Below are 27,495 nucleotides of genomic sequence, written 5' to 3'. Positions count from 1 at the left end.
CGCTCTCCTGTTGTTGATGTTCTCCCTCAGATTGTTTTGTAAGAAAGTCCAGAACTGCTTTTTGTTGTATGTCACTTTTCCATACTGAGATTTTTTTTTTATGGAAGTAGCAGCATCTTGACCCATGAATAAAATAATAACAATGTAGCAAAGAACAAACGTGTTTGTCTTCATTGCAAGTCCAATAAAAACAAGATATAAACTGAGCATGTTGCCTAAATCCATATGCTCAGGCTGATCTGTGTTCCCCATGTGATCTGGCACAATGCCACTGATGGCAGCATGACTTAGAATGGGAGCCATGCGCTCATCCAGTGATGAGAGCACTGGGGTTGCCGCTCCTCCTCCGGTGGCACACAAGCTGTTACTGCACGCAGCAATGCACTTTTTAGCCTCTCTTTTATAGTCGGACCAGTTTTTTTAAATCTCCTCCAGGGTTCTCATATCAGAACTCAGAACCAAATTCACGGCATCTGTTACCGTCTGCTGTTCCATTTGCATCTTTTTGTTTGTCATCCCTGTGCCCAAGCTTCCAAATAATATATTTCCCTTTTCCATTTGTTCCACCATTACTTCCATTTCACAATCTGTGAAATGGTACTTCTTCTTTTTCTGTGTTTTGCTTGCTTCCGCCATCTTGAATCAAAATGAAACAAAATCCTGTCCTTTTATATGCAAAAAAGGTAACTGTGGGTGTGTGTTTGAAGCCAATGGTGATTTATGGGCATGGTCAGAAGACTCGTTCACATGCGCACAATTCCAGGAGGATCAATGTGTATGAAGGAAAAACACATGGGATGTACTGCATTACATGGAGTTTTATACATCTAACTGAAAGACTGCATATGCATGTTTCCTGTTACAGAGTCTTGCACCCAAATATACAGTTTTATATATTTGGCCTGAGATGACTCCTCATGTACACCTGAGTTCTCCTGTCAGTACCACTAGTCCTTTGCTACCCTTTTCCAGTTACGTGCTTGCTTTTAGTCGTTTTGCTGTCTTTTACAGCAGTGTTTTTGTTTGTTTCCCTGTATCTTCCTTGACTGCCTTGCTGTTCCGTTTGTTCGCTTTCCAACTTAAACCAAAATAACTGCCCTTTCGTACACTTTCTTATTATTATATTTAGTTGTCGACCCTTTTTACTAGTGTCTGTTGTCCTTGGTTTGTACTTCATTCTCTGCAATGTTTGCCATAGCATTATATTTTTGTATTTTGTTCATCTTTCACGACTCTCGGGTCCAAAAACCTAGTCAGGCTGTCACAGACTGTTTTTCTCATTGACTCATTGACCCTGTGATTTGCTCTCCAACCGTAAGCCGTCTTACAGCCTGTTCCTTGTTAATGCTGTATTTAGCATTCTCATATGAAAAAGAAAAAAATGCAAAAAACTGCCAACATAACTCATTCAATCCCAGCCATTTTTCAAAAGACATCCGCTCCAGTATTGGCCATTTTAGACGATTTTGACAGATCTTTCAATGCACGCAGAATATTGTTCTATGACTATACGAACATGGAACCTATCAAAAGAAAGATTAGACTCCCGTCTTTGATCAGAAAAAAAGTTTGTTTCTACCTTTTTACCATCTTTAGTAATCAGCCGTAGAACATACTGTAGGTAAGTTAAAAGTAAAATATCACTTCCTGACAAGAAAAGGGAGAAAAACTGCTTTTTGTGAAAAGACACATTTCAAGCATAACTTTCACTGACACAAATATTTGTGACAGCTCAAATATCTAAACAACTACACCACAACATAAACAACACAAACTTTTTTTTTTACATCAAAATAATTACAAATATAACACCATGAATTATTAACAATTTTCACATTTGGACAGGAACTATGTGTGTGAATGCGTGTGCACACATTAAAATTTCCCTAAATGCTTAACCTTCTGCACGCGACACTCTCGCTCTTCCACTTCCTCCTTTCTGTCATATGTGATTTTTCTATTTCCATCATCGCTGCAGAGCTCTTATCAAATGAACTTCTGCTATCTGGTGGCCATTTTTATGGCTTAAAACTACTCTACAGGGAGTAGTGGAGAGTTGCCTCTTGCGCAAAAAAACATAGAAGACGTATACATACCCTGTAGGTATCGGGCGTTCGAGTTTATAAAAACGTATAATTATATCTTCCCTTCTAAAGTAAAAAATCTGGATAAAATATCATGAATTCTCATTCTCATTTACTCTCATCCCACTTGAAGGCTATGACACAAGGCCTGAGCGCCCTGATAGTGCTTAGTGTTGAATGGTACAAATTAGATTTGGCTCTTCATTTTTGTCAGTACCAGGTGATTACATCATGCAGCTCTGGAAGTGAAAGTGGAAGTGTAGGTGTGTGTGTGTGCTGTGCGTGTCCTCAAGAAGGTTTAAGATGGTGGATAGGAAGAAAATGAAAATGAGAAACAGTATATTAACTTTTTCAAACGTGGGCCATTTTGACCCAGCTGGGTCCCGCATTATAACATACAGTATCTGTTCAACAGATTGGCCGCACGGTGGTCTAGTGGCCTCCCACATTCCAAAAACATGCATGTTAGGTTAATTGGTGACTCTAAATTGTCCATAGGTATGAATGTGAGTGTGAATGGTTGTTTGTCTATATGTGCCCTGCAATTGGCTGGCGACCAGTCCAGGGTGTACCCCGCCTCTCGCCCGAAGTCAGCTGAGATAGGCTCCAGCATACCCCCGTGACCCTAAAGAGGAGAAGCGGTATAGAAAATGGATGGATGGATGTTCAACAAATCTTGAGATATTATCTTTCAAATCAGAGCACACTTCACAAACATCATGAATGTTTTTTTCATCACCTGTGCGTATTATAAAGCATGTCATCATCTGCATCAACCTGCAAAAATGGGACCAACACCCATAAGTCATCTTCATGTTCTGTTGTTAAATAAGGTGTAAAAACATGATAATGTCGCACACTTACGACACAAATCAAAAAGCTCCATTTTACTTATACGCACACAAACACTAAAGCGAGAGTTTTTGAAATTCTCCACTCTGACCGGAGTTATCCAAAAGCTCTGTTTTAAAGGACAAAAACAAACATTTGCGTGTGGACGAGGGGCCAAACGGGTAGAAAAATATCTAATCCTCTGATGCAAGCCATATCCTCAAAAACTGTAGACGCCTGCGTGTGACTCTCGCAGCTCAAAGAAGCTGCCGCAGTAACAAGCTCCTCTCCCTGCGCCGTAGAACAGAGAGGTTCATTCCTGCTGCTGTAACAGCCCCTGTTCACCATATGCACTTTATTTACTAATATCACCAGTATGGCTGATAATGTGGTACTGTGGTATATTTGGTGAATATTGTGTAGGGGTGCACCGATTAAAATTTTCTTGCCAATCACTGATTAACAATCTTGACCTGCCAATTAAGATTTTGGATGATACCGATTTTTGATTCCATTATTTTTATAACTGGCAGTATACACCTTCAATGTTCCAATCTTATTTTGTTGAAAAACATTGGACAACATCCCGTGAAATAATAAAATCTTGTTGTTTTATCTGCACATGAGGTAGTTCTTTCAAAATAAATGAAAAGTTTAGAAAATTGCTCTCTAAACTACTAAATGACATCAGTTCCTTTAGCCTTTTATTTTTCAGTTTAAAAATCAAAGAGCATAGCATTTTGCTTTTGCAACTAAAGGAAATCACAAGGCTTGTCACAAGGTTTGAGGTGGTTAATAAAACAATGTATAGAGCAGAACAACTTAAACCACCAATAAAGTGTCCTGCTTTTTAGGTTTCCCTGTCGTGCAAAAAGAAAAACATGCCCAAATGCAGCAGCCTTGTGGGTATTTAATACATAACATCCATCCATCCATCCATTTTCTATGCCCCTTCTCCTCATTGGGGTCGCGGGGGTATGCTGGAGCCTATCCCAGCTGACAGGCGGGGTACACCCTGGACTGGTCGCCAGCCAATACATAACATATTAATCTAAAAAGGACAGGACAGCTCTAGTCTGAGACATTGGAGCACGATCTCCTGTGTCCTGTCTCGTCTGTCTAGTGTTTGTCCAATAGTCTTTTGAACATGAACTGCTGAAGCCTGCTCGAACGAGAGGCCAAACGTCTTCTAAGACAACCTGAACAGTCGAGGTGTGATCGCTTCAATATTCACAGGAGTTTTGTCATGATTGTTTGTCAGACAGAGAAAAACACCTTCGAAAGCACACACAGTCCACATTTAGGTAGTTGATGGACTTAAGCCTTCTTCCTCTCCCATCGACCCGGTCCCTCCTTTCTTTTTTAAGGACGTGTGGGCAACGATTACCCCCATGTCTGTAATATCACCAACAGCAGTCTGTCTATCTGGTATTGTGCCATCCTTTTGTAAAAAGGCTGATGTTGAACCTTTGCTTAAAAAGACTGCTTTTGATCACCTTTATCAAATTATCGGTCTATTTCTAAGCTACCTTTTGTCTCAAAGATTTTGAAAAAAAGCATACTTGCACAGATACAGCCTTTTTTAGATGAAAATTGCATTTTAGACCCCTTCCAGTCAGGTTACAGAGCCTTCCATAACACTGAGTCTGCACTTTTAAAGGTTTTTAATGAGCTATTTTTAATGACTGATTCTCGTGGTTCAGCCATTTTAGTGCTTTCAGACCTGACTGCTGCTTTCGACACAGTGGACCACACTAATCTTTTATTTCACTTGGGAAACTGTGTGGGTGTCAGGGGGACTGCCCTTGAGTGGTTTAGGTCTCACCTGTCAGGGAGATGCCTTACATGGGACTTGGGGACTCCACCTCGTCCACCGCCCCTCTTGACTGTGGAGTCCCCCAGGGCTCAATTCTTGGGCCCATCCTATTTGCTCTGTACCTGGTCCCACTGACTGTAATATTCAGAAAACATGGCATCTCCTATCACTTTTGTGCAGATGACTGCCAAATTTACTTACCACTTACGAAAAGTGGCCATGCTCCCCTGGCACCCCTTCTCGAGTGCTTCAGCGAGGTCTGGTTGGCTCAAAATTTCTTAAAGCTCAATGAGGGGAGGACAGAGGTGACCTGGCTCAATCACACTGGTACTCTGTTGGACTTAGGCCGCCTCCACAACCATGTGTGTCCCAGAGCCACCAGCCTTGGCGTCATAATTGACAGTGATCTGAAGCTTAAGAAACAAATCAACGCCGTTGTAAAATCCTGTTTTTATCATCTTTTATCTCAAATCAAAATCATTTTTAGATTTGCGACATTTTGAACAAGTCACGCACGCTTTATTTTGTTACTTCTGGACTACTGTAATGCACTTTACTCTGGAATAAGCCACAAATCAGTCTCCCTGCACTGGCTGCCTGTTGGTTTTATTGTTTGTTTGTTTTTAAGGCGTTGAATGGGCTGGCTCCTCAACACATCTTGGACCGCTTCCAAATTTACACTCCAGCGCGCTCATTGCGGTGCGAAAGCCAGCTCCAACTGGTGGTGCCCAAAACGAGACTTAAGACCAGGGGAGACCGGGCCTTTTCTGTAATCGGTACCAAGCTGTGGAACACTCTCCCCACTCATGTAAAAATGCCCCCCAAAGTTGAATGCCTCAAGTCTCATATAAAAAAAACACTTTTATTTTCTGACTTTTAACTCAGCGTGAGTTGTGTGGTCCTCTGTGTCTTTTATTATTTTCTTGTAGTTTTGATTGGTTTTACTTATCCTAGTTTTTTATTTTGATTTTTTGGATTTTATTTATCCTATTTTTTTATTTTTATTTTTTACCTATTTCTTTTATTTATTGTCTTAAATTATTTTGTTTTTATTTGTTTCTTTAGTTGTACTATATTCATTTTGTATTTTTACTTCTTATTATTTATTGTTGTCCTAGTTTGTGTAGAACTTTGGAAAATGTTTGTAAAATGTGCTATATAAATGAAGTGGATTGGATTAGTCATTTTCAGATGTAAACACCTACACTATATAAAAATTAACACTGTCATGCAAGGTGTTAGCATGCTAACGTTAGCACGTTAAGCACACCTATCTGGAAAACATATTTACTAACACTAGCTTCTTTAATAGTAGCAGTACATTTAAATCACACTTTAAGTGTGTTGTTATGAGCAAAGAGGGGTTGCATTTAAAGACATCACAGTAACTTACGTTGAATTCACATGTTTTGAGTTTATTTTCTGGGATTTGCGAGCATACTTAAATGCAGCAAATTGTACTTCTGCGTTAAGAGTTACAAGACTTACAATCAGGGAGTGTCGTTCCGCGGCTCAACGGACTAGACACGTGTTTCTGAGATGGAGATACATACAGTAGATCAGTGGTCCCCAACCTTTTTTGACCCACGGACCGGCTTGTGTTCCCCCAAACTCCCGCGGACCGGGTGGGGGGTGTGGTGGGATAAGTTCGTACATTATAGCGATCTAATTTATCTTATTTATTATGTATTGTGTAAAGCTAAGACATGAATAACACCAAATTAAAAGCACAAAATGAATGCCGACCCACCATCCACCAGTTCAAGATGTGTGCGGTAAAAGGCAGTGCGCTAGCATGAATGAACTTGAGACAAACGTACACATTGACACTCAATAAGTCATCAAAACTTACCTTTATGCATTCCCACATAGTATCAGCGTTTGACACCAAATATCAGGTGAAAGAAAAACGCTAAAAATACAGTAGTAGTCTATCTGTGCGGCATGAGATAAAGTTAGCACACGCACAATGGACATGCATCAAGTGAGCCGGATGTAACCGGCCACTTTTCAAAATAAAACATGAAATAAAATGAAATAATGGAAATGATCTTTTCTTTCTGTGCGGCCCGGTACCAAATGACCAGGGTTTGGGGATCCCTGCAGTAGATGTAGGGTGTAGGTGTAGGAATTACACTGCTGTTGATGTGTTCAGGTCAGAATAAAGTTATAAAAGAGTGCAGTGTTGCCAACTTGGCAATTTTGTCACTAGATCTGGCGACATTCCAACCCCCCTTGAAGGCATATTTTCTCAAAAGCGACTAGCGACAAATCTCACAACTTTTTCTGGCGCCGTTGGGGACGTCCAGTATCATGAAAGCACGTATTGTTCTGCATTTTTGTGTTCTCACTGAGCAGCAGCGGGTGCTGTTGACAGGTCCGCCCCCGCCCAAAGGCAGTCACAAGCTGCTTTACGCATGGAAAGTGCAAATTCATTGCTATTACATATATTGACCAGAAGTAGGGATGTCCCGAGCCCATCTTCAGGATCCGATCCGCTGTATTAGTGAAGATCGGATATTATCGGCTTCTGCCACAAGATTGGGCCGATCCGATTACCGTATCACGTTCGTAACTCTGAGCCACAAGCCAACATGGCATGTGTGGTAATCTATTATATTATTGGATATTCAATATATGAATATTGGACATTCGGCTCCGTAGCGATATAGTTCCTTCTCATTGTGCCCGGACGGCTGTGTCATGGTGTAGGGAGCTTGCACGGGAAGTGCCGCTCTGGCCACCAGTTGCTTATTATAGGGACCGCACAAACACTGTTAAACACGTCGAAACGGTGGCGAAAAACCTTGGAAACTCCTCTGTTAGGGAGCGTGAATGGAAGCTAGCGGGGTTCGCTTAGTTTAGCTAGTGCAGCTGTATATGCAGTATATGGGATGAGTATATTTTCATCATGTTGTGTTTTACTGCTTTAATATAAGGACCATTTTACAACGCCCACTGACGACGTGCAGGTTCTGAGTGAAACAAGACGAGAGGCATGTTTATTCTTGCACCCAGCGCGTTACCAACCGTCAATTGCCATTCTCAACACAAACTACACATTTGCACGCCCATTTTTTCCAATTTTATCTTTTATTGGATGGACTTTCATTGGATTAGGGACCAGACTCACAGAGGTTTGTTACAAAAGCCAAACAATATTGTCGGTCATGCTGTGCAATAAAACAGTAAATTCAGCAATACATTGGTTGCATTATGTTTCATGCTTTGAAGAGCTATTTTCATCACCATATTCAATCCCACAAATACATATTTGGAACAAAAGCTTATTATAATTATTATTCAAAAAAACAACAACAACAAAAAACGATCACTGTCGGATCGGATCGGCAAGACTATAAAAAAAAATTCATAACGAAAGCCAAAAAATGTGTATCGGGACATCCCGAGCCAGAAGTGTGCTGCTCACAAACCGTGTTCATGTGCGCCATAGCATAAACACAGCATCATCTGTTATTCGCTGTTTAATTGATTAATTTAAAAAAGTTCTCAATAGCCAATGTGTGATGGGAGAATTTTGAGGCGATGCCTGAGATAAAATATTAAAGTTGTTTTATTTGTTTTATTATGAAATGGACAATTTTAAATGTACAAACCAAGAATCAAGTTTATTTGTAGTTCTAAACGTAATTAAGGCGCTTTCACTCACTTTTTTGTCTCTCCTACGAGGTGATGTTTTTTTTTTCCACAGCATTTTACAACATCATATGGAAATGACATGCAAATTAGACAATGGCGACATCTAGCGACTTCTAGGACAGCCAATAGCTCCTTTTCTTACTGAAAAGTTGGCAACAGTTTCTGTGTGGCTGTGTGCCGCCATCTGTCATCATAACAGAGAGGCGTTGCTTGCCATGATGTGTATACAAATAAAAATAACAAATTAACACAATTAATTACGTGAATCATTTACTGCCATTAATGAGCTACTTTTGACATGACTACTATTTACATTTACTGCACAATTCTCAACAAAACAGGGCCTTTTTTGTCTGGCTTTTATCTTCTGTTGGAATACAATGCATGTTTATCTTTGCATCTGCTCTGACATTCTTGTTTACCTCGCCTATAGTTATAACTGCATACTGAAAATGTTTACAAGGCAGGGTGTGATGACTACTTCAGATTTTTTAAATCCGATTTTTCATGTGGTCGTTCATATTACCAAAAAATGCGACTTGTCAATGTGAACGCAAAGAGGCCGGGAAGTGACGTCCATGCGCAAAAGCAATCGTCACACCCATTGCCGTGTGTTTACGGGGGTAACATTGCTGCGGTGTGTGTGCGATCCTCAGTGCGTTTGTGGCAATTTCAATGATTTTGTGCAACCGGAGTCAATATTTTGCTAAACAAATGAGCCTGCGTAGCAGATTAAGAAGAAAGAGGGCAAGAACTTTGGCTATGGCAGTTTGTGGAGAACTTGCTGTGACGTCTGTTCCAAGGAGCGTGTGTGTGTGGCAGGAACTGACACTTTTTAAAAATAATTTTTGAATGACAAGAAGAGCTTTTGCCTACATCGGTGAATACCTTTAAAGTCTCTGTAAGCACGGCAATACACGTCTTTCGATGACGTATAGGTCGGATATACGCCCCCTGACCGTTCATACTGCAGTCGCATCGCATACATATTGGATTTATATCCACATGCAAAAATCAGATGAAGGTCACATAACAGCAAAAAAATTGGAATTGACCTGCAGTGTGAATAAAGCCTTAGTCCAGTCTCAACAAAGCAAACTTTTCAAAGGTGTACACCATGCCATGCACGCCAATATGGGACGGCGTAAAACCCTGGCTTTGTCGCGAAAATAATATCTGGCTGGCCATCGGAACAGGAAGGGGGTTAGTCATTAGTAATAAAAATGTGGCCAAACTACAAATTCTTTGAGTGTTAAGTGTCATCAAACTTTACTGTCTGTTCTTATTTCATTTCATTTCAGGCAGCTTATTTTCCTTTCGTGTCTGCCATTACATCAGCATGTTACATCATAACTGGGATCAAACATGCAAAAGGGACAAAAGGATCCACATCAACTCTAACTAAAACTGTCATCCACAATATAGTAAACTCCTCCAAGCTCTTGCATACACAAGGGGCCATTAATTAAGATTGAAAAAAATGAAGTGAAAAGATTGCTTGAAAGGTCAATAATGCCCCTTTGGAAATATTGAGGTTATGAAAGTTTGCTCCTCCAAAGCTGTAACGCTGTGTGTCCGATAAAGTATCACTTCTTTGCAGAACTTTTGTCATATCAAGCTTGCTTCTTCATCTATCTTCATCACACAGGCTCACGCTTCTTTGTAAACAAACCCCCACTCTGCTTTGAATCAAAACCTCCTCTTCTCGTAACTGCTGTTGCATAGTTCCTTGAATTTAGGCCTGTCACGGTAATCAATTAACTGCACGATAAATCAAAACAAACTTAATAATTTAACCAGCCTCAATATATTGACATGCCCATACGTATTTGTTTTCCTCCTCTCTCTCTACCAAACAGGCTGGATGACAAGAGGGTTCACTCTGTGCATCTGTCTCAACACCTGGGCGCTTTGGTTCTATAGCGGAATGAACGGAGTGAGTCTCTTTGTCCTAGTGAGGAGAGGTGTGCTACGTGCTTGCGAGTGCACTTCTTGCTAGCCATGTGTGTCATGTCCTACACGATCAAATACGTTCTTCGTGCCTGTTGTATATAAAACACGATCTGATGTTTGCGCAACCCGTTTGCGCATCGTAATTTTGTGACATCAAAAAGATTGTGACAAAAAATGAAATAAATAATACAAAACGGTGAAACTTAAGTTTCAGTGATCCCCAAAATGTAACACCTCAGTGTGCACCAAATGCATTTTGCTACGTCCAAAACATGTACCCCCACAAAACGTTACACCTCATTAAACATAAACAGTGTATTTCACAGACAATGTTGCGAAAAGTGGATCAAGGAAGTGTATATGCAAATGAGCTGACGTCTGCATTGACACGCAATGTGAACTTCAGAGTATTTCCGGGTTGTTGTTGCTTTTTACAATAACGAAAGTGACGCTGCTTCAAAATCAGAAATATTGTAATTGATTGGGATTTAAGTTCAATTTTTGCAATTTTATTTAAAGTGCAATTGTCCATTTTATTTTCATTGTTTGTTTTTTTTTGGTTTAATTATGTTGTTTGTTTGATTTACTTTATTTAAAAGCTCTTGACATTTCAATTCCAATGGTAAATATGCTTCAGAAATAAGTTTATTGCTTTTGCTACGATGTACTCGCATTACTAGATTCAAGATTCAAGAGATTCAAGAGAGTTTTATTGTCATGTGCATAGTAAAACAGCAGTTATACCATGCAATGAAAATCTTATTCTGTTCATTCTCCCAAGAAAAGAAAGAAAACACAAGAAAGAATAAGAACATAAGAAACATAAACACATAAACATATATACCAATAAATTAAGCAACAACAACAGAAGAGACATTAATACAAGCAAATAATACAAATAAATAAATAAATAAATAAAGTGCTATGAGTGTGTGCGTGTGTTACTATGCCATATATTATCATTGTATTAATGAAAAAAATTGTCTCAGAATAATGTTGACAATAACATCAATTATTGGCAATAATATGAAGGACAATTATCATCCAGCAAAGTTGGGTTTATTTTGAAATTCACAATTGGTTCAAGACTTGTCATAGTTTCAAAATAGCTTTGCAAATCTTGCCACAGTTTTGGTGGTAAATGGTTTTAATAAAATAATTTGCAACAGTTGGGCGGGAGAGGTCTCATATGGCCCACGGGCCGCAGTTTGACAATACTGGACACTGATGTTAGACAAGGGGGCCTTGCACACAATCTAGCTCACCTAATTTCTGTGTAGTTCATCCCAAAGGTATGTGGATGCAGGTCAAGGCTCTGTGCATACTATCTTCATTTTTACATTCTAAACTCTGTCTTGCTCAAACTGTGTCCACAACACTGTAGCATAATATCATCCAAAACCTCTTGGAATGCTAAGCAATTGACAGTCAGCGGGAACAAAGGAGTGCAGTACAGTGGTACCTCAGTTAACGTCCGCCCCAGTTTGTGCATTTTCGGTTAACAGACAAAATGTATGCTAAAATGTTGCCTTGGTTTGAGTTTGCCCACCTATTTAGAGTGCAATACGGCGTGCGTACCAAACTGTTGTATTTGTGTTTGGTTTGTTTACGTAGCAATCTTGGATCACGACAAAATCTGATACTTAGTTCACACTTTATTATGGGAGTCTGTAAGGCATCCGGGTCAAGTGGCCAAACTATGGAGCCTCTGCAATGAAGACTCCTGTCCGTGCATTTTTGCAACAAACTCTAAATAAACCACTACGAGTCCAAAGAAGGTTGCGAGTGACAGCAACATTCCAAAGAGGGTGAACGGTGTTAACAAAACAAGACCACAAACCATCGAAGATGTTGAGAAGTTGTTGCTGGTGTGGATAAACTAGCGGGAGACACTGTTTCATAGGCGGGGCTGCTGCATGCAGATCTAACAAAGAAAATGCCTGCAATGAGTGAGTCAGTTGACCAAGCAGAGGCTGGTTCTAAAATAAAAAAAAAAAGAACAGGCATACACAGTGTTGTAGGCATGGCGTGCCTGCAAGCTCAGACAAGCGTGACTCCAAACTCTTCCATCCCTGCGCCTTCTGGTTGTTTTTCCAAGGGCGTTCACTACAGGCAAAATGATCTTAAATGTTAATTTCACCATTCCATGTTATGTTTGTGGCATTGTTTTTTTTTTTATGTGAAACTGTGCATGTTAAAAAGTCATTAACAGACCTCTCTGCATAGATTTTTTTGTGAGTGCAGTAACAGTTAAAAAAAAGGGATTGCCCTCCAAGCATAATCTCCTCTCCTTCTTCTCCTTCTCTGCAAAACTCCGCTTCAGCCCTCCCCTGTCTTGTTGTTTGCAAAGAGCATTAAATTGAGGTAAAAGTGATAGTAACTGTTCAGTTGTCCATTCATTTGTTATTTGAAATTACAGTATGTTGATAAATCATTAAACCAGTTGTATTCAGCAAAATTGAAGTTGAATTGATTCATGAAAAAAAATAATCAGAAAAAATAAGATGCATGATGATTTCATAGTTTTTAGTTTTTTGTACGTGTACATGGTGTCCAGAGGGGCAGTCAAATAAATTTAATTGTTAATCTTTGACATGTCAAAGACTTCTCCCCCTTTTATTTATTACATCAAAAATAATGCAGTTGTTGTGTTATAGTTATGACCTATTTCATATTCTCTAATCAAAGTGGTATTTTATGGGTTAAAATTAGGGGTGCACTGATGACAATTTTTTGGCCGCTCGCCTATCTTTAAAAAGCCTGACCTGCCAATGCTGATTTGGGCTGATACCATTTTTTTTAATACTGACAGTATCCACCTCCTCTCAAAATAGAACGTCCTCTCAAATAGAAATGAAAAGTTTAGAAAATGCTGTCCAAATTACTCAATTATATCAGTTCCTTTTCACATTTTAAAAACAAACAAAACTTGCACAACAGGTTACACTACAGACCTGATTTGAGCCTCTTACCAAAAATGCAGTGCACAAAGACCGAAAATGGCTGGTCGTCCAATCCAATGAATGCCATCATTTTCCTCATAGTAGCTTTGCTCTTTTCACTGCTCATAATGGCGGGCTGCGACATGGCCCTTTGCTCCCTCTAGCTTTAGCTTTAGCCTTAGCTCGATTGCTAGCTGTCAGTCTGCCAGAGCAAAATGGGACAGTGGCTGACTTTCAGGCCTTTGCGCAGGTAGATAAGATCGGCAATCGCCGATCCTCCAAAATTAAGGACATCGGAGCAAATAGTATGCTTAGTTAAAATCCTAAAAATTACTGAATATTTGGTAGTTTCAAGCAAGTCTGAAACTGTTTAAGTGATTTATGAAAAAAACCTGAACAAATATGAAAGTGTGATGATTTAAGAACAGTTTTTTGTATATGTACATTTTTGCCACAAAGTTGTCCAGAGTAGTATCTGGCACTACATAAAAATACTAATGCAATCAAAAAGAAAGACACAAAAAAGCGTCCAACATATGTCCATCCATATTCTCTGGTTCAACATAGACTAAAATGTTCCCAAGCAACAGCAGCCTTTACCAGTAGTGAGACTCGTCCAGAAACACATACCTGAGTACGCCCAGTAGGTATCCTCAGTAGCAGCTCTCCGCGGTCGTGTTTCGCCAGCTGTGTGAAGGCCTTGGACAGGAGGGGCATGAGACTCAGTTTGGCTTCCTGTCAATGCTGCAGGAAAGATGAACAACAGGGACGCAAAGGTTAGCAATAAGAGAAGCAGCAGCACTCTGCAGCCCTGCCTGAACACCTACTGGCCCGGATGACATCCAACTGTGTCCTTAGCTGACATACCACTCACAGGCAAGTTCACAGTGGAGGCGGGTAGGAAGTCAACAAAAAATATATATCTTGCAAAAAGCGAATACACCTTGGCTTTATTTAAAATTTACCAGGAACTGCAGAGAGAAAAAAGATATCACCCTGACCACACTGAAATCTAATTCAGAAGTTATTAACGTTTTAAAACTGCAGGATGCCCGTACTGGCAGCTGTTGGGTTGTGTCTGTGTGGCTCTGGTACTTGGTCGATATCAATATATACACGTACACGTAACTACAAGAATGTCAGCTGAAAGCTCAACCAAACCAATTTTCAAAAAACAAAAGACAATTCAAGGCACAAGCACTTACTGTAAATGGGCGAATGTCAACAAGCAGCGCAGAGAGCAGCGTATCCCGTGAATAATTTCATACAACAAAACACTCACAAACATAGCAGCGTTTGAAAGCTTAACACTTCCAACGCTACAAATATCATTGCTCTACCACTAAAACTCACTGAACAAACATCTTCATTTACTCAGTCTCTAGCATAGATCTCTAAATTGTCGTTTCTACAGTAAGCATCAAACTTTTACTTTGATGTCAACATCATCTTGCACATGCAATGAAAATGTGATTTAATTTGCATATGTTGTTTTGCTCACGGTTTAAAAGGTGCTGTGTGTCTTCATCTCCAAAATCCATCCATCTTCTATGCTGCTCCTCACTACGGTCACGGGTATGCTAGAGCCTATCCCAGCTAACTGAGGCGGGTACACCCTGGACTGGTCGCCAGCCAATCACAGGGCACATATAGACAAACAACCATTCACACTCACGTTCATACCTATGGACAATTTAGAGTCTCCAAATAACCTAACATGCATGTTTTTGGAATGTGGGAGGAAACCGGAGTACCCGGAGAAAACCCACACACGCACGGGGAGAACATGCAAATTCCACACAGAGGTGCCCAACAGAGATTTGAACCCCAATCTCCTGACTGTGTGGCCAACATGCTAGCCACTAGGCCACCGTGCGACCCCAAAATACAACCAAACCAAAAAATATAAGAGCACTACCAATGGCTAGCATGTTACTAATAGTGGTTTAAGAGAACAGGGTGAACAAAAAATGTCTATATTTTTCAGAATTATGAGTTAAACTGCATAAAAATTGGCGTAAATTGTCGCTCGGCCTGAACAAGACGATTGGTCACCTTCCTCATGTATATGTCCACACACACACACACCCACACACACACACAAAAGCGGTCTCAGAGAGCCGTTCAACAATTTACATGTATGCTGTTTTTATGAGAGGCTATACATTCAACGATTGCTATAAATCAGTAGCTAAACTTAGCCAAATCACAACCATTAGCGGACAACGAGGTGACAAGGTGTGCGTGTGTTACGTCAGGTGTAGCTTAAAGCATGAAGAAGGCGACAATGACCTAGATGCATCACGTTCCAACGCAAGCATCCTCTGGGTAAACAAGGCTGACAGCAACTTTAAAGGGTTAATTCAGACTTTTTTTGTTTGTTTAATTTGTTATGTTGTTTGTTTGTACCCGGAGAAAACCCACACACAGGGAGAACATGCAAACGCCACACAGAGAAGCCCAGCACAGATTGGAACCCAAGTCTTCCCGATCTTCTGACTGTGTGGCCAACATGCTAACCCTTCTTCTTAAACAATCATAATATTGTATATCTATATATTTGTTGTTTTGTTTGTTTCTCATATAATTATGACTTTAAAAAATCTGTTTTTTTATATTTCAGCTTTATGCTACTATAAATTACTGTATTTTCCTCATAATATTACAACACTATTCTTGTAAAATTTATTTTTCCCATTAATGACAAATTTTTTCTCTTAATATTTCGACTTTATTGTTGTAAAATTATAACCCGCCTCTCGCCCGAAGTCAGCTTGGATAGGCTGCAGCATACCCGTGACCCTAGCGAGGATAAGCAGCAGAGGACGGATGTTGTAAAATTACTGCAGATTTTTCAATTTTTGCTGTTTTTTCTTTGTTTAGCTTTCCTTAAATTCTATTTTTGCAATGTGCCGCGGAACAATAACAAAAGCACTTGCAGTGGGAGGTGGCAGTAGTGGACCACTAGAAGCACTTGGGCGTCCACGTGACCTGCAGACTGGACTGGAAGGACAACAGCAATGCTGTCTGCAAGAAGGGCATGACCAGACTATACTTCCTGAGGAAGCTTACGTCCTTCATTGTGTGCAGAAAGCTGCTGGAGCTCTTCCACCAGTCCGTGGTTGCCAGTGCCCTGTACTTGGCTGTGGTTTGTTGGGGGAGCAGCACCAGCAAAAAGGACATGAACCGGATGGACAAACTGATCCGGAAAACCGAACAAGTTATTGGTACTCAGTTGGAGGCGTTTTTAACAGTGAGAGACAGGAGGACACTGGGCAAACTGCTCTCCGTCATGGACAACCCCACCCACCCACTCTTTGGACAATAGAGGGGCAGTGGAGCTCAATCTCCAACAGACTCCTCCAGTTCTGTTCTCACAGTAAACGCCACAGGACTTCAGCACCTGTCTCTAAAAGATCATTCACAACACGACTGCGCTGTAGTGTCTGCCCTCCCTTGTATAAATTGTAAATTTACTTGTACTTACTATATTTTTACAAACTATTTGTAAAAATGCAAATCTTGAATTTATTTTATTTTATTATATTTTATTCATGTTGCATTGCATCTTATCGTGTGTTATTGAGTGTTGGTCCCTTTCTTCTACAATCGAGCTACTGTAACCAGGCAATTTCCTTTGTGGATCAATAAAGTCTGTCTAAGTCTAAGTGTAAAAAACAGCCGCAGGCTGCAAACGCCCCCTGTGCTGCACTTTGGACTTCCCTGGGTTAAATGAATCAAAGTTTCCCCTAGCATTATACTGTGGTGGGCACCCCACTCAAGAACTCTTAGTTCATGTTACATATTTTCTGGATAGGGCCAGTGTCACTATATGCTAAGCTAGCATGTTGAGTTAGTTCAGGATGGGCAAGTGTAAACAATAATGGTTTTGTTTACACCTGCCGCATCCTGATAAAGTTTTCATTGAAGGAAGAAGGTGGAGCTTCCAGCGAGTCAATCACACATGACTGGCTAGGTGACTGCTGCTTACCGGAATGCAAAAAAAATGGTAATAAAGTTACAAAACAGCAAACTTCACGCAAACGTCTCCCAAACGTGAAGATTCACCTGAACTTAAATAGCACGCTAATTATAACACTCAGACGCACTGAAAGTGAAAGTGATCTGAACAGAAAGGGCGGCGCTAACAGAGCAAAACAGGAAATGAAACTACAAAGTAAGAGTTCCAAACAGGAACTCATAGTGGAAACAGGGAAGAAGAGGCTCAAAGTCCAACGTGTTGGCCAGCTTGGTTTGGTTTGGTTTGGTTTGGTTTGGTTTATTTGAACATGAAGGTTACAATGGAATACATCTCATGAATCATCCTTTCACAATTCCACATGTCCAACAGGAGAAGGAAGAAGCAAAGCTTATTTAATCCTACCCCCCCATCCATTCCACATCTAGTATAGTACATGTTGTTCACTTCCTGCATTCCATCTCATATTTTATATAATAATCATTGTAATAATAAATAATAAATAACAGTAAAAACAACAACAACAACAAAACACGAGCACGACAGAACAATCATTGTGACGATCAAGACTCTTCTGCCTTGTATTTAGCAAACGTCAACTGCAGATCACAACACAAGTCATTTAAGAATACCGTTCATGAAATTACATGTCTATTTTGACTTTGTGGATTATGGTGGAGTCTTTGCTTTCCTTTATGAAAGTTTGTCAAATGTAACTGGAGGAGTGATTGCAATACAGCCGGCTAGGCCGCGTGCGTGCATGTGTGCGGGTGTGATACAAACACCTAAAGCTGTACAAAGCTGCTATCGCTGTATCCATTACCTGAACGATTATTTTTAGGGATGCACAATATTTTTCCCAAGCTGATACCAACACCGATAACTTCACAATCTGACACTAAATCGACCTACATTACAATATTTAAGTAGCAAATCAGCGACCTTGAGTTCCGACAGAGAGTGGATCAAAGTAGATAAAAACCTAAAATGTCAGTGGTGAAATATACTGAGTCTTCAGCCCTGCAGCTTATTTTGTTTTATTCTCCAGACGTAGCAAAATGTATGACATCAGCAGAGAGGCTGCTATAAGGGGGTGTATTGCCCCGTTGCAGCGGACAGGCTGTGCTGCTATTGCCACTTATAAAAGTGAAGGAGCCACTGCTCTGAGTTTTACTGTCTTGCTCTCAAAACGTCATTTTCAGGCACAGAAAGACCAGCTGGATCTTTTAACAATGTTTTCTACTGTGGTTGAAATGTAGCACAACGTGAATAATTTCATTCTATGCATATGATTGCTGTCCACTGGCGGCCTAATATGTCCAATTACAATCATTTGGATTTAACTCCATGTCTTATGTTGGCTCACCTGCATGCACGTTACCACTGTTTAGCTGTGTAACCAATGAAATGAATGGATTTGTTTACCCACATTTACTACCAGAACTATCCTTCCATATAGTGAACATTATTCCATTCCAGACCACACTTGCCCAAAGTCCCCACGTCTCAACACAGTCAAAAGAAGAATCAATGGCTGATCCTTACAAAACCCAATGTTTTCAGCAGCAAAAACCTTCTTGTTTATATTTGTCAGTGACAATAGCACTTCGACTGAATCTGTCTGTTACTGAGAAAAGTTCAGACTCTTAGCTTTCAAAGGAGCCCAACATCATGTCTCTACTCCAAATGGTTCAAGAACATCTTTCCAACTACTCGGGTGATGACTTTTTTTTCCTGTTTCGCCCAAAAAAGTCCCAGAATAAGAAGAGCAAAGCAGCTAAATGACATCATCATCTGATTTACATACTACATTATTTGCATGCACTCATAACAGGTGTGACAAAAAGGGATTCATATTCTGGTAGAAACAAAAAAGTGCTGTATATGACTAGTTTTAGTACCTCCACGGTGTACACAGAACATGTCCATGTAGTTAAATTGAATATGTATCAAGCTAGTTCATTTTCTCCCAGACACTCCCTCAGGGAGTTGTACCAAGACTCAATGCAGATTAAAAGGTCGTCTTTGGCGACTTTAACCTTTTTGTATAAACGCACTTATGCCTGTGCAAATCTTCATCTTCAAAACAAATAGTCAAGACTGAATTGTGTGGACATTGACCGCTGATTTTTCAACTATAAAGGAATTTGTGCCTAGAAATAAATGTTTGCCATTTTTTATCTGTGCTGTCCTACCATGAGGAACATGAAAAAAAAAAGAAATAATAGATAAAACAACTTTTATACAACTTTTTTTTGCTATCATTTCAATGTCCAAAGGCTAGGTTTTAGGTGGTCAATCCTACATAATACAGTATGGAGTTCAATTTAATAGTTATTTTTACACAAATTACCAATTGCTTATTAGATGTGTGTGCACACCACCAAATGTAACTATATTTACTATAATTACTAGAATGCTATTATAGTATCATATTTGCTATAACTGCAAACACAGCAACAAAAGTCTTACTTTTCATAACTGATGTTACCTTGAGTCAAGGAAAATAAATGTGAACAATGTTCACACAAAGCCAGAGGTCGGCAACCGTTACCATCAAAAACAGTTAGCATGAGGGAGCTAACAGTGCAGGTCATGGGACACACCTCTAAAAAACGTTCTATATACATGCTGTGGCAGGTACATTGATGATAACATGCAATACCGACAGTATTTTGCTGTATTTTGATCATTTGCAACATTACCAGAACTTCTTTCTGTGAGCGTTGATTTCACATCTAGCGCTACTTCAGGCAGCAACAATAGCGTGTCAAACAATAGTCTGTTTGCTACTACGAATCATGGCAGACTTTGTGAGAGCCGCCGCAGATGACTGCTTTTGGACAAAAGAACCTCATCTTTTTGAGCCAGAATACACTCCTTATCGAAATCCTAAGACCAGTTCAGAAATTGGTAGAATTTGCATTTTGCACATTTGGATCTTAATTAGCTTTTAAGTAGAGCTACAATATGCAAAAACAAGAAGGGGGAGTCAGAGAGAGCGACAATGGATGCCCACTGCAAATCTGCACGTAAGCAGGCGCCGTTTGACAACCCTGCACCACCTGAAGCTCCAGTGTTCCACTGAATGAAAAAGCACCCCAAATCATGATGGACCCCCCTCCACTGTGCCGTGTAAAAAACATCTCAGGTGGGATCTCCTTGTCATGCCAGTAATGTTGGAAGCCATCTGGACCGTCAAGGTTACATCAGAGAATAAAATGTGTTTCCACCTTTCAATGCCCCATGTTTGATGCTCCCTGGCGAAGTCTAAACGGGCAGTTTTGTGGCGTTGAACAAGACGAGGTCTCCTGAATTTGTTTTTTAAACCCTTTTCCCGCAGATGCCGTCTGATGGTTATTGTGCTGCAATCGGCACCAGTAAGGGCCTTAATTTGGGTGGAAGACCGCCCTGTGTCTTGATGGACAGCCAATTGGATCCTCCGACTCAGCGCAGGTGTGATTTTTTTTGGGTCTACCACTTGACTTTTTTGTTCCATAAAGCTCAGGATCTTTCAAAAAAATGTAGAATGACTGATTTACTGCACCCAACCTCAGCAGCAATGGCACGCTGCGAGAGGCCTTGCTTATGCAGCTTGACAATCCGACCACGTTCAAAAAAAGAAAGCTTCTTAGCTTTAGCCATCAGGAGGGCATGACAGTGTGAATGCCTGACAGAAATTGACAATTTTGAGCAGATTTAGGCTTTTATAGCCTGTGGTCTTAAACTTTTGATCAGCTGATAAACAGCTTGTTTCAGTTTAATTGTTGTTTTCAATAAATTCATTTTTCAAAATGCTTTTTGTCTCACTCCCCCGTTTTGGGATAATGCAGCTCTATTTAAAACCTCATCAAGATCCAAATGTGCAAAATGCAAATTCTAGCAATTTTTCAAGTGGTCTTAAGATGATTTTGATTTGGAGTGTATACTGTATGGAGGATGAGCTACAGGTTTTAGAAGCTGAGCCAGCAAGAAGAGAGAGTGAAACTTTGTAGCACGTCCTTACACCGGCATGAGGTAAATGTGTAAATGGTGGAAATGTGGAGCTTCCCAAGCCATGCCGACAGAAAAAAAGTTACCATCGATGGAAAGGCTTCGTTTGTACGGCAAGGAGAACATTGCTCCAAGACACTGCATCACAACGAACGAAGAATTGTTAGCTAACAAAACCTGCAGCGATAGGCACTTTTTTCCACCTACCCAAAATAAAACTGGACAAGAAGCCCCAGACCAGCTGGACCATCTGCATTGGTTTGTGAGCTCGTCTGAGCTCATGGACACAATCTCATGTATCGTCTCTTCTTGTGACAGTATTACCCAATAAAGTTGACATAGTAAGAGAAAATAAAACATTTAATACATAAGTAACACTTGTGCTCGTATGTGTTGCTGTAAATGTGTTCCAGTGGGTGACGTCATGGCTTCAGAGTTGAGTTTTAGCTTGGCTGCTCGTGTTAGGGATTATTGTGCCTGTTGTGAGATCATTCAAATCTGCAATAAAAGCCTGTTGCTCTGGCGATCAAGTCTGGTGCTTGTTTGTCTCACACAACATTGCAGTGACATGGCTGACACCGAGTGAGTGTACAATAGTACATATCACCACAATATCATGAAATGCATCTTCTGAATGGCTTATATTTCTATTTGACTTCATTTAATCATTTTTATGGTTGAAAATGCTTCACTTAGCCCCATAAAAAACATAAAATTTGCTTAAATATGGATTTATTTATTTATTTTTTACTAATAATAGTCCACATTCAACCACAAAACAGCATGATTTATTAAATAATAGACTTTCCCTCCCTGGGAAAGTCTATTCCAGGGTGCTGGAGAGAAGGGTACGACCGTTAATCGAACCTCGGCTACAGGAGGTGCAATGTGGTTTTCGTCCTGGTCGCGGAACACTGGACCAGCTCTACACCCTTGCAAGGGTCCTGGAGGGTACTTGGGAGTTTGCCCAACCGGTCTACATGTGCTTTGTGGACCTGGAAAAGGCATTCGACCGTGTCCCTCGCTGTGTCCTGTGGGGGGTGCTCCGGGAGTATGGGATTGGTGGCGTGCTACTACGTGCCATTCAGTCCTTGTACAACCGGAGCAGGAGCCTGGTTCGCATTGCCAGTAGTAAGTCAAGCCTGTTTCCGGTGAACGTTGGCCTCCGCCAAGGCTGCCCTTTGTCACCGATTCTGTTCATAATTTTCATGGACAGAATTTCTAGGCGCAGCCAAGGTGTCGAGGGAGTCCAGTTCGGGGGCACTAGGATCTCATCTCTGCTATTTGCAGACGATGTGGTCCTGATGGCCTCATCGAGCTGTGACCTGCAGCGTTTACTGGGACGGTTTGCATCTGAGTGTGAAGCTTCTGGGATGAGACTCAGCACCTCCAAATCCGAGGCCATGGTTCTCAGTCGGAAAAGGGTGGATTGCTCCCTCCGGGTTGGGAATGAGGTCCTGCCCCAGGTGGAGGAGTTCAAGTATCTCGGGGTCTTGTTCACGAGTGAGGGAAGGTTGGAGCGTGAGGTCGATAGGCGGATCGGCGCAGCGTCTGCAGTAATGCGGTCGCTGTACCGGACCGTCGTGGTGAAGAGAGAGTTGAGCCGGAAGGCAAAGCTCTCAATTTACCGATCGATCTATGTTCCCACCCTCACCTATGGTCATGAGCTTTGGGTCATGACCGAAAGAACGAGATCGCGGATACAAGCGGCTGAAATGAGTTTTCTTCGTAGGGTAGCGGGACTCACCCTAAGAGACAGGGTGAGGAGCTCGGTTATCCGAGAGGAGCTCAGAGTAGAGCCGCTGCTCCTTCACATCGAGAGGAGCCAGCTGAGGTGGCTCGGGCATCTAGTCCGGATGCCTCCCGGACGCCTCCCTGGTGAGGTGTTTTGGGCATGCCCAGCCGGGAGAAGGCCCCGGGGAAGACCTAGGACACGCTGGAGGGATTATGTCTCACAGCTGGCCTGGGAACGCCTCGGTGTCCTCCCGGTGGAGCTGGAGGAGGTGGTCGGGGACCGGGAAGTCTGGGCTTCCCTACTGAGACTGCTGCCCCCGCGACCCGGACCCGGATAAGCGGAGGAAAATGGAATGGAATGGAATATTTTGAATAAAATGTGATAGAGTGAAGCAATGAAGAAATTCATTTTTCAATGGACCCTTTGGAACGGATCAATAACGAAAATTGAAGTAGCGCTGTAATCACAATAGTGAGTTATGCGTGAACAATGGGTTTGTGGAGCAAAAGAGAGGGATGGTAGGCTTTCGTGCATGGCTGGACGTCGATCATAGCAATGCAGAGATTTCTCTCCACCCAGCATGACTTCATGTTTTCTGGAGCATTGGCCAAGGGCAATGAAAGACACGACCATCACACACACACACACACACACACACAAACACACACATTCTGTGAAGCTCAACAGGACTGATCATCATCTATGAGGCAGAAACACTAGGAGGCAAATGCATCCAGGGTAGACTGAGAAGCACACAAAGAATGCCTGCAAAATATACAGTATCGTTGTTTAATGTCTAGTTCATGCCAAAATGTCCACAAAAACACATTTGGCCTTCAAAGCACCTTCATCCCCACCTCACTGATTGCATGAGGCTTGCAGGCTGGCAGCAAAAGGATGCCACTCACAGCCTCCAACCATCCCATCCAATAGAACCCCACCACCCATGAGCACACACATGCTTGGTTAATTAATAGCTAGTGCTCAGCAAGGACAAGGTCATGCTGCCATGGGACTAAAAACAATGCCGTGAAAGCGACACCTCCGCTAGGACAGGAGCTGTTAATGCACACCTCTGTGAAAGCTGTCATGAGTCATCACCCTCATTTACCCTCCACCACGTTTTGCTGCCATTTGTTTTTTGGACACCTGATTGTGTAAGAAAGCCTGTCAGTGATGCCACTGCAGCCAAGGTCAGCGCCTAATGAGTCCCAAGATGGTGGAACCATTTGCAAGTTGTTTTTTTTTCGTCAATTGATTTAAACAAAAAAATATCATTCTGCATTGTAAAGCATGTTTGTTCTTAATGTACTACAATGTTATCAATGGAAAGAAGAAATCAAGGAAAATGTAATATTATATAGATATATTAAATCCCATCCCTATTTTGCATTGAAGGTGTTGAAAGTTGAAGCAAACGTGTATTTCACTGCTGTCATTTCACTGAATTGGTGAGCACAGTGGCCTCGCAACAAGAAGGTTGTGTTTAAATGTGAATTGAACTTCTGTGTTCTACTTGTGCTTCGATTGTCTTTCACCGGTTACTTCCTTCCTCCCACAGTCCAAACACACCAACTACCACGTCAACACTTGGAGAAACCTTCTCATTGAATAAAAGGAAATTAATGGGAGACTTTAAATTGCCTTTAAGTTTGAGACAATGTGTGAATGGTTGCTACGCTTCGCACATTTTGGATGTACAAGTTCGCCTATGTGCTCTACTTCTAAACCAGCGCTTCTCAAACAGTAGGGTGTCCCTCCCCCCTTTCAATATTAGTGCAGACCTGCCAACATGTCTGAATTTGTCATACTCAGCATGCAATTTGGCTCCTGAATATGCTTGTGTTCTTCACTGCTTCTCCATTTTGTTGCATTTTGCTGGTTTCAGTTTCAAGTTGAGTTTATACAGTACAGATAGATATTATCAGTTTCATAGTATTTCAAAGCAGGGGGGAGGGGGGGCTTTGAAATGAGTCAGAATGATGTATCCAAGATCATGTGTAATGTAAACAACAGAAGTGTAGGTGTAATTTGGTTGGACTGACTGATTTATTCCCATCACCTTCTCCCAAAAAAGGAAAGGAGGAAAAAAAACAAGCCCATTGATTGAATTTTCTACAATTTGAGGGGCAAGGAAAGAAAAATGGGGTCTCTATCTCCTCTTTAAGCAGCCTTGAAGGTCAGTGAATCTGAAACGATCAAAACAGATGTCGCTCTGCAGAATACTGGAGACACAAAGCATCTGCTGCTCTGCCGTGCACTTTCATTCCTCCTAATAATTCACTGTCTTTACATGTGACATTTCATATTCACATGGACATGATTGTCCTGCAGGCTTTTCACTGTCTGCCATCAAGTCATGGGAAACGGCAGCTGGTCCACTGATACGCTATCCAGGTACACCTTGACTTCTCTGGAGGCAATTTGGAGTCCTGGGTCATGACTGATATCATGGGCCACTATCAGCCTTTATATGGAAAAATATTGTGTGAATGTTGAACAGCAAATTTGTGCATTATTTTTATTCTGCACTGTTTTTTTTTTATGCTCAGCTAATTCTAATTTCAATTGTATGAGACAACGCTAGGTGGTTTCCATGAGTCTAAAGTCCTCTACCATCTTGAGGAGTTTCACAGCAGTCTTTCTTTTCATGTGTTTCAGTGAAGAAAAGAAGAGGCACAGGTCTTTGTGGAAGGCATTCAAATTTGGTGTAGTCTTTAGGAATCTATTTTTGTTTACAAAAAACTTCCTCAAAACAACAATAGAGTTTTTTTTTTTTACAATGAAACCATGCATAACATTTTCCAATTTAAAGTCTGGAATATGAATATGTTTAGATAACCAAAAGGCATTAGTGTACGGTACTTACAGTCATAGAATATGTGCTCTGTAGTTTCAACAAACTGGTTACAGAATCAGCAATTATTAGCATTCAAAGCCAAAAAGTTTACATAGAAAATGAGCAGAAGGGTATATTGCATTGAGAACCTTAAAATGAATCTCTTTGGCTTTTGGTGTAATGGGAAATTTGTAGAATTTGGATCTTAGATGTTCAGTTTCCTTTCTAGAAGGAAAAATAGAATTGAATTTCAAGGGGACAAAAAAGAACAAAATGCTTTGTTAAATGTATGTCGTGTAATAAAGTTGGTTAGTTTAAAGTCTGATATGTTTTTACCATTCACCAAAAGCGAGGGGAGATTTCGATCTACACCATTTCTATATAATTGATATGCCCTCGATACAACTTACAGTATTGCATCAACCACCATTCTGTATTGCTTTTGATCATTTATGTTAAATTTGGAACAATCGGTGGACTTATGTGGTCGCTGGTTCGCTTCCCTTGTGTGCAGGGTTGGACTGCAGGGATGACCACTGTTACACAAGTAGGTCTACTTTGAAATAAATTGCTACTTTTCAGAAAATGTTGAGAGCTTGTTTTGAAAATGAGCTTGTTTTGAAAATGTCTTTCAACGTTTTTTGTTGTTTGCTGATTTCTCGCCTTGTATCAAGCATACAAGTAAGGCGCCATTGTCGGCAGCGCAGACAAAAAAAAGTATGTCTGTGGAGAATTAAAAACTCTATTTCCTTCTGATATATTTCTCTTTGGGGTGGATATATTCATCTTAATGTGGGGGGAAAAAGACGTCTCTGTCATCTCTCATCGAATGCAGGCAGGCAAACACCAGCTCCTCCTTTCTTCCTTGCGCTCATCCCATCACTAGTCAGAACTCAGCCATTCACTGAATCAGATTGGATATTTTTACCGCTTTTCAAAAATATGCATTTTCCCCACTTGGGTGTTAATAAAATATCTGAGCACTGTGAAGGGAGCTACAACAAGGAGGCTGACGTACCGCTTGCGGCTACAAAGCTGCAGTTTGCCGACACCTGTGCCTAGACATTAACACCGCGACAGCTGTTGAACTCCAATGGAAAAACAGCAGCCACATGTTGCAAGCAAATGAGTGGCGCTGGGAACACAGAGTACAGGTTGGATTGCAAGGTTTATAGTGTGCGTAAAGCACTGATTGGCTTCTGGCTGCCCTGTTTTTGCGAAACAACTTTTCTCTAAGTGAAAAATATCATCAGATTTAAATCTCGCAAAATCTCGTGACACCCCTATTTTATATAAACAATATACGGTAAGTAGGTATGTGTGCGTGTGTGTTCTGTTGTCACTTTGAATTTTATCACAGTGGCTGAAAAGTAATTTGCATTTAATAAGAGGCTGAGCCTTGAAGCAAAAACTTTAAACATAATGCATACAGACATGACTTTGCCCTGCATCATTTAGGACAATGAATAGATTAACACATTTTTGCATCAGCATGAAAAACCTTCCCGTCCACAATTACCATCTGTTCAGTTGAACTGTGGGAGTGAATAAGAAACTAAGCAACTTACATTTTGTATGCTGGAACAAAGTGAATTGTCAGCATAGATGAAAGGAAAGATGCATTACGGAGATTAAAACCTTGGCTATTAAATGTTCCAAAAGA

The 27,495-nt window shown here is 40.9% G+C and overlaps 1 protein-coding gene across 12 annotated transcripts in view; it reads right to left on the bottom strand.

The window, feature by feature from the left end:
* Positions 1–27,495, bottom strand: part of LOC129185846 (receptor-type tyrosine-protein phosphatase gamma-like) — a 453,526-nt gene that overhangs the window by 348,325 nt on the left and 77,706 nt on the right. For all 12 annotated transcript variants that reach the window (XR_008572146.1, XR_008572147.1, XR_008572145.1 and 9 more), the window contains exon 2: positions 13,917–14,030. Coding sequence is in view for 9 of the 12 variants with exons in the window: in XM_054783372.1 (XP_054639347.1) it covers positions 13,917–14,030 (114 nt within the window). In the remaining 3 variants the exon portion in view is untranslated. The remainder of the gene's footprint in view (positions 1–13,916; positions 14,031–27,495) is intronic.

Source organism: Dunckerocampus dactyliophorus, chromosome 8 (assembly GCF_027744805.1).
Source record: "Dunckerocampus dactyliophorus isolate RoL2022-P2 chromosome 8, RoL_Ddac_1.1, whole genome shotgun sequence".
Lineage (NCBI taxonomy): Eukaryota > Metazoa > Chordata > Actinopteri > Syngnathiformes > Syngnathidae > Dunckerocampus > Dunckerocampus dactyliophorus.
This window is presented reverse-complemented; position numbering and strand designations above follow the sequence as displayed.